Here is an 8,125-nt window from a genome sequence, read left to right on the forward strand (position 1 = left end):
AGTGTTATTTTGAAGAACATTGTTCAAATGTTTAACTGTATTAGCAAGGAGGACAAAAAGACAGATACAGTACATTCTTTGGCCACAAACCTTGTAATTATGGCCATGCATTATATGCTGTTTCAAAGCCTTCGCGGTTGCGTATCTAGACACCATCGTTATACACAATCGTATCCACGTTCAGACAAACGAGCCCAGACAGGCTTCTTGTAAGATTTAAACACGCCCACAGCATTGGGAAGTATGAATGTGGACACTGGCCCTTTAAGAGCGCAGACGTGATCCTCTGTCAGGAGAAGCAGGAGTGATTTCCTCATGCGCCGCTACGATGTAACGGCTCACTGTACAATGGAGAACAACCTATGACTACAGTGTGACTTGACTAAAGAGTTTTTAAATCCCCTTGGGCTATTTTTGAGGCCCAGTCGTGATTTACAAAGACATTTATTAAAGTATGGCCGCAGACGTGGATAAAACTCCAGCAGGAGAGCAAAAGGATGATCATGAGGATCGCGGGACTCCATCCAGCAGACGCGCCCGCTCACGTTTCACACACATCTCCAGTTTATTCATCATTGCTGCTATTCCTGTCATCGGCTTTTGCATCAAATATTGCCTGGACATCCAGTTTGTGAAACGACACGTAAGTTCACAATTCGCTTGCAGTTGTGTGACCCGTGAAGGAGGGATGCTTCTCAGAGCGTCTAACTGTAACGCAGCTCACCCTTGCCATTGGTTAAAGTGCAATATGTTAATTTAGTTTGAAATCTAACTCTTGAGATTTATTTATAGTGGTCATGGTTTTGCGTTCCAGATTTGCCACGTCCTCTTTTGTTATAGGAACAGTAAACTTGGATGAGGTTCTCCAGCTGCCCGCTGTTTTATAAGGGTTGGAACTTGGGTTAAATTGCCACAGCTGGTCGAGATTGTCTGAACACCAACCCCCTCTTTCTTTCTCAGCCACACTTCTGTGTCACTTCCGAGATTATACTGATTCTCCAGACTGCCCTGCTTCTCGGACTACAGCAAAACCAGACACAACACAAAAACTATGTCAGGAATTCAGTTCAAAGCACATCTAAGCAGCCATCATCAGGTTGCATGTGAGTTCAAATGCAAAAACAGTGCCACCTGAAATTTTATTTGGTCAAGCTCTTATGTGTAGATATAGTCATATTACTTTTATGGGTAAGATATGTTACTTTCATTGCCATTAACATAAAATACCTGAATATAAATATAAGAGACTGAGAAAAATGCTCATTGTAGAAGAAAATTCCAGATGGCACATAGAGGCTTTTTACATCTGAACCCTTCATGTGTTTCCAAATGAAAGACTCTTTCTTTTTAGTCAATTCATTACAGTTATTCGATTAATAGAAAATCACCTCTTTCGATTCAAATCAGTGAGTGAACTTGAAGTAAAATAATTAATAACAAGCAAAAATGCAGCTACACTTTATGATGAATAGCAGAAATCTAAATGTATTCATTCATTTCCTTATCGGCTTGGTCCCTTTATGCTGTGGTGGTCACAGCGGAATGAACCGCCAGCTTATCTAGCATGTTTTACGCAGCAGATCCAGCTGCAACCCATCACTGGGAAACAGCCACACACTCCTTTTTACCCAATTCACATATACCGCATGTCTTTGGTCTTGTGGGGGAAACCACCAAGTAACCCAGCTGAGACTCGAACCAGCGACCTTCTTGTTGTGAGGCAACAGTGCTACCCACTGTGCCATCACGCCTTTATAGAAATATATTAAAACCTGCAATTCAATTAGGGCAATAGACACATGAATGTTTCAAAATTATTGTTAAATTTTGTTAAATGCAAATATTATTTATGTTTTTAAAGTCATTGATTTATCCACTAAATCATGTATGGTTATTATAAAACATATAGAAAATAGTTCAAGAAATAAAAACTGCCAAAACATTAATAAAGTATACGTTTAATCCTCTAGTCTTGCACCATTTCTCTGTGGATTTTAATAAACCTTAAATAAAGTACCAGGATATCTAGGAGCATGGGAAAATATAAATATTCAGTGTTAAAGTAATATATTTTTGCAGAATGAGTCTTTTCCCATAACTGCGTCTTCCATTAATTGGATTAGCCAAAGTGATGAGAAGTAACTCAGGTTTCTTTTCTCTGTGGACCATCTCTATTGTAGGAGGCAGGACTGAAGGCACTGGGAGCAGACGGACTGTTTTTCTTCTCATCCTTGGATACTGATCATGACCTTTATCTCAGTCCAGAGGAATTCAAACCTATCGCAGAAAAACTCACAGGTATTACTATCCCCCCTCTCTGTCTTTTTACAAGCAAACATTGTCTACAACAGCAGAATTAGGATGCCTCAAGGCCGTAATGTCCATCACTATAGAAAGCAATGCCTTTTTCATTGTTTTAATATCAAATGTCCATCTCTGTTGCCTGAAGGTGTGGCCCCTCCCCCAGAGTATGAAGAGGAGATTCCACATGACCCAAATGGAGAGACGCTGACCCTGCATGCTAAAATGCAGCCGCTGCTGCTGGAAAGCATGACGAAGAGCAAAGATGGCTTTCTAGGGGTAACCTAAATATTGATTTATTTTTATAAATAATGCAAATACAAATAGACAAAGGAAAAAAAGAAAGTAAAACATACAGAGTGATTAGTATTGAAGGATATAAATATATTTTAAAAATATATTTATCAGTAATAAGAAAATTGTATGCCTAAATTAACTTAAATGATAAAAAGAGCATGTTCAAAATGTGTTCTTTAAGTATAATCTTTCTCATCAGGTCTCCCACAGCTCTCTTAGTGGCCTGCGCTCTTGGAAACGTCCAGCTATTTCTTCATCCACGTTTTATGCAAGTCAGTTCAAGGTCTTCCTGCCGCCCAGTGGTAAATCAGCCGTGGGTGACACTTGGTGGATCATTCCCAGTGAACTGAACATCTTCACTGGCTACCTACCCAACAACCGTTTTCATCCTCCCACACCGCGAGGCAAGGAGGTACAGATTTTTTTTTTAAAATATAACTTTTAAATTTTTAAAAATGAGTGCAGTAAGTTCAGATTTTTACGCTGAGTCATTTCAATTGAACAGATAATGCGTGGTTGTGAAGAGCTGTTTGATGAAGTAGATTGATGAATGATTTGATTGTTCTGCAGGTGCTGATCCACTCTCTGCTCAGCATGTTTCACCCACGGCCTTTTGTAAAATCTCGCTTCGCTCCACAGGGAGCTGTGGCTTGTATACGGGCTACTAGTGACTTTTATTATGACATTGTTTTTAGGTAAGTCAAATTAAAAAATGCCATAATGAAATTTTCCTACAATCCAGAATATCTGATTGCAGTCTCTGTTTTAATATTATTTTAACAGTGAGCCTTTAACCAGCTAATTCTGATTTTATTGGGTCAATGTTTACAGAATCCATGCTGAGTTCCAGCTAAATGATGTTCCAGATTTCCCATTTTGGTTCACTCCTGGACAGTTTGCCGGTCACATTATTCTCTCTAAAGATGCTTCCCATGTCCGAGATTTTCACATCTACGTCCCAAATGACAAGTTGGTCGTCTTTAATGTCTTTTTTTCTTCTTCTTTTCACTTCTATTTGCAAGAATTACCAATTTGCTCATTTGATGCATCAACATGTTTATCTTGAGAATTAAGCGTAATTGCCTGTGCATTTTTCTCTAGATTTTTTTATTATCTGACATTTGCCTGTTTTTTCTGCTTCTAACCCTTACTTGCTTACTTATTTACCTCCATTTATATTACTAATATTACTCAACTTATTGATATTTAGCTGCACCATATTGGTGTTTTGTAACATTTAGTTTTTATGAGGTGAGTTGTTAGCCCAACTCTCAACCCCCAATCAGGAGGACCAGGACATACACACATATACTATGGACAATTTAGCTAACCCAATTCACCTACTGCATGTCTTTGGACTGTTGGGGAAACCGGAGCAGCCCCAGGAAACTCACACGAACATGGAGAGAACATGCAAACTCCATACAGAAATGCCAACTGACCCAGCTTGGACTCGAACTAGTGACCTTCTTGTTGTGAGGCGACAGCGCTACCTACTGCGCCACTGTGTCGTCCTGCTTCTAACCCTATTTTACTTAATACAGGCCTTACTTTCTCAAAAAAGAGTCCCACACAATGACGTGTAAACAGCATGGTCTGAAATTAATCTGTTGGTGTGAATGTATAAAAAAGTTAATTTATAAACTGACTAGTAAATGTGAACTACACACATAACACAATCACACTGCACTGCATATTAATCATTGTTGTCTTCTTCATACTGCACACGCTTTCATAATAGCACTAAAAAACATTAACGTAAATCATTTAAAATAATTATTGGAATTAATGTTAGAATTTAGACTTTTATTTTTTGCATTTATTTTTATAAGCAGTGTAAATGACTTATCGGTTTAACCATTTGAGTGTGTTTTGTATGGCAGAACTCTGAATGTGGACATGGAGTGGCTGTACGGGGCCAGCGAGACCAGTAACATGGAAGTGGATATTGGATACCTTCCTCAGGTTATGATTGTTCAGAACATATTCATAGACTTTTGATTTCTGATTCCATATATAATGCTGAATCTGCCTGCACTGACATGTTGCTGCATGTTCCAATCAGCATCGTTTTTACTGAAGAATCAAAACCGTACATGGAGAGATAATATGAATCATGATGTCTAAAGTAAATGGGCCGTATATATTTACAGATGGAGCTTAGTGCTGAAGGACCCTCCACTCCCTCAGTGATCTACGATGAGCAGGGGAACATGATCGACAGTCGAGGAGAAGGAGGTGAACCCATTCAGTTTGTTTTTGAGGAGATAGTCTGGAGTGAAGAGCTGAAAAGAGAAGAAGCATCCAGACGTCTGGAAGTCACAATGTACCCGTTTAAAAAGGTAATTCCCCAGCCTCATTTCTGTACAAATAATATTCAAAAACGTTCATAAATGGCTATTTAAGTTCTACATCATTATTTAATTTTTTTTCTGCAAAAGCATTGGTTTTTGAGGCATGTTAAGCTGCTTTGACACAATCTACATTGTAAAAGCGCTATAGAAATAAACATGAATTGGTTGAATATTGGTTTAAAGTGGCTGTATAAAAATGTTGTGCTTTTGGGGGGTCTTTTCTTTGGAAGGTGCCATATTTACCATTCAGTGAGGCCTTCAGCAGAGCTTCAGCTGAAAAGAAGCTGGTTCACTCCATCCTGCTCTGGGGAGCGCTGGATGACCAGTCATGCTGAGGTAAGATAGCTATAACATGGCATATATACTTGTAGTAGTTACGCTTGGTCATAGGGACCAGCATGACTCGCATGTCTTATAGGAATAATTCTGTCATTATTTACTCTCCCTCCACTTGTTTCAAACCTGTTCGAAACAATATTTTGAAGAATGTTGAAAACTGTTAACCATTGACTTCCATAGTATTTTTTCTATTATGGATGTCATGACTTCAGGTTTCTTCCATAATCTTTCAAAGTATCTTTCGTCTTCAGCAAGAAAAATAGAGACTCGTAAAGGTTTGGAAGCATTGTGGGTGGATAAATGAGTACATTTTCTTTTTGTTTTGGGGGCTTTGATATATATTGATTCATACATATGGACTATGCATATCTGGGTTTCACAGCAGTGGAAGCCATCATAGGAGGGTAAACTTAGAGTGCAGTGACGGGAATAGTATTTTTTTTTCCATCCCATTTGCTCAAGTAACAAAAGATAACATCCAAATATAGTGTTATCAAGACTTTCAGAAAACAAAAAAATAATAGTGTGAGACTGATAACGATAGCCAGAAGAGAGAACAATGTCAAATGTATAGCTTAAGACCATCATATTTTAATTTGAGATATTATGCAAATGGGATGTAGCACTAGACGTTTTTTTTAACTATATTAGAGGTTTCTCTTATTTGTGTTCTGTTCTTCTCATTGTTTTAATTAGGTTCAGGGCGGACTCTTCGGGAGACAGTTCTCGAGAGTTCGCCCGTTCTGGCCTTACTCAACCAGAGCTTCATCAGCAGCTGGTCTCTTGTCAAAGAGCTGGAGGATCTGCAGGTCAGCCTTATTTATTTATCATCTGTAGCAAAGCTTAATCAAGTAGTCCTTCTTAGGCATGGGATGATGACCTGTTTCAAGGTTTACCGCGGTTTGGGAAAGTAAAGGTTTTAAAACAGCCAAATTTTTTTCTTCTACCATTTCTACGGTATATGTAAGGTTTTGTTTTTAAATATTGTAAATAAATCTGTGTTTTTGAAATCAATGAAGAGTGCAGAAGTCAATGATTTAGTTCAATTATTTAGCCTGACGTGTTTACAGTTTCAAAATATTATAAATGTTTCCTAAAATAAAATATTTTGTGTTCAATGGGGTAAAAAGGTTGTAGTTTTTTTACTTAGACATTTAAAAAGACTTATTTTAGAGCAGTAATCACAATATTGTGATTCCATGTATTATGTAACCGTGGTATTTTAAATTCAAGGTTATCATACCATCCGAGACTTATAACGGCCCATGCCTAGTCCTTAATCAGATCTAAATCAATGCTTTATTAAGTCATTTTCCTTGATTTAGGGTGACGTGAAAAATGTGGAATTGAGTGAAAAGGCTCGTTTACATTTGGAGAAGTATACTTTTCCAGTGCAGATGATGGTGGTGCTGCCCAATGGCACTGTAGTGAGTCTGCTTTAACTTTTAACCAGCTAGTTCAGACTTCAAGTTCAGTCTTATTCATGATGCTTAAACCAATATCGCTGTGACTTTTCCAGGTCCATCATATCAATGCCAATAATTTCCTGGATCAAACATCTATGAAACCAGAAGATGAAGGGCCAGGTCTTAGTTTCTCAGCAGGTTTTGAGGATCCCTCAACTTCCACATACATCCGCTTCCTGCAGGAAGGACTTGAAAAGGCCAAACCTTACTTGGAATCATAAAAACTGATTTAAGACGCTCTCCAGAAACGTCAGAGAGAAGTGAAGGGGGGATATGAGGGAGATAAAAAAAGGAAATGCTGATCTCAGCTCAGCTCCCACTTGTCTGCTTTGAGGAACAGAATGCAGACAATTTCTTCATTCAGAAGGCAGCTGTTGACTACTGCTTCATGTACATGCTCCTTAGTGCAACACAGTTAATGGCAAAATGCACAATATAACATTTTATTCCTAGGGTAGCAAGATTGTGCTTGGTCACCTCAATGAAAGCTGAAAGATGTTAAAGAGACAGTTCACTTAAAAATAAAATATTGTTTACTCACCATTAATTATTTTTTCCTTGAAACATAGGATTTTTTTAATAAACAGTCACTCCATTTACTTAATGATTATATAGTTTTAAGCTAATGGGAACAATAACCCACATTCATCTCAGTTTGGTGGTGAGTAAATGAACATTTCTTTGTATTTCTGAGATAACTGTCCTCAAAAAAAGTGAACTCTACACAGTAAAACGCTCTATTAATTATATTTTTATATATACGAAGTTGCAAATTATGTACCAACATAACTGACGAATGTCATTAGTCTTATTAATCACTCAGATTAATGAACTAAAATAGCAATGTGTTATAATACTTACCTGTTGAAACCACTTTTATAGTTTTGGTTAATTGTATTTGAAGCCACTTATGTTGCTCTTAGTTCTGTAGCAGACTGGATGGTTGGCTGTGGCTTCCCAGATTTAGGCAGTTTGTGATGGTCTGGTCTTAAAGCCCGATAAGGGCGTGAGCAGGCCTGATGTTGTTGTTTCAGTCTGTGGAAGCGACGCCCGCTTTTCTGTGTCTGAACAGAACTCTGGCAAAAGTTGAAAACCACACAGCTGCAGGAAAGCTGCCATGGGCTCTATTAGATCACCTCTGTAATCTGCTTTTGTCAGAGGGAGGAGATGCAGAATGGTCAGTTAGGAATATTACTTTTGTGTTTTTTATAAATTAAATATAATAAAATGAAAGCTCACATGCTGTCGAGTCTTATTTCTAACACATTTAAAGTGTAAACAAAACTAAATATACAGTGTAAGTTGGCATATTAATTGTGAAATAGGTTGTCACCCTATTCTGCTAAAAACTTAGGACTATAAAAAATT

General features: G+C 37.9%; 1 protein-coding gene across 1 annotated transcript; it reads left to right on the forward strand.

Moving 5' to 3' along the window:
* The first annotated feature begins 272 nt into the window (after positions 1–272).
* On the forward strand, positions 273–7,998 carry selenon (selenoprotein N). Its single transcript, NM_001004294.4, is given in 12 exon segments — positions 273–643; positions 2,181–2,298; positions 2,450–2,580; positions 2,798–3,010; positions 3,169–3,293; positions 3,430–3,567; positions 4,482–4,563; positions 4,752–4,940; positions 5,183–5,288; positions 5,988–6,100; positions 6,617–6,718; positions 6,811–7,998. Coding segments are annotated over 12 exon segments (1,674 nt in total). The 5' UTR covers positions 273–454; the 3' UTR covers positions 6,979–7,998.
* Positions 7,999–8,125: the final 127 nt, after the last annotated feature.

This window comes from Danio rerio, chromosome 17 (genome assembly GCF_049306965.1).
Source record: "Danio rerio strain Tuebingen ecotype United States chromosome 17, GRCz12tu, whole genome shotgun sequence".
In the NCBI taxonomy this organism is placed as follows: Eukaryota; Metazoa; Chordata; class Actinopteri; order Cypriniformes; family Danionidae; genus Danio; species Danio rerio.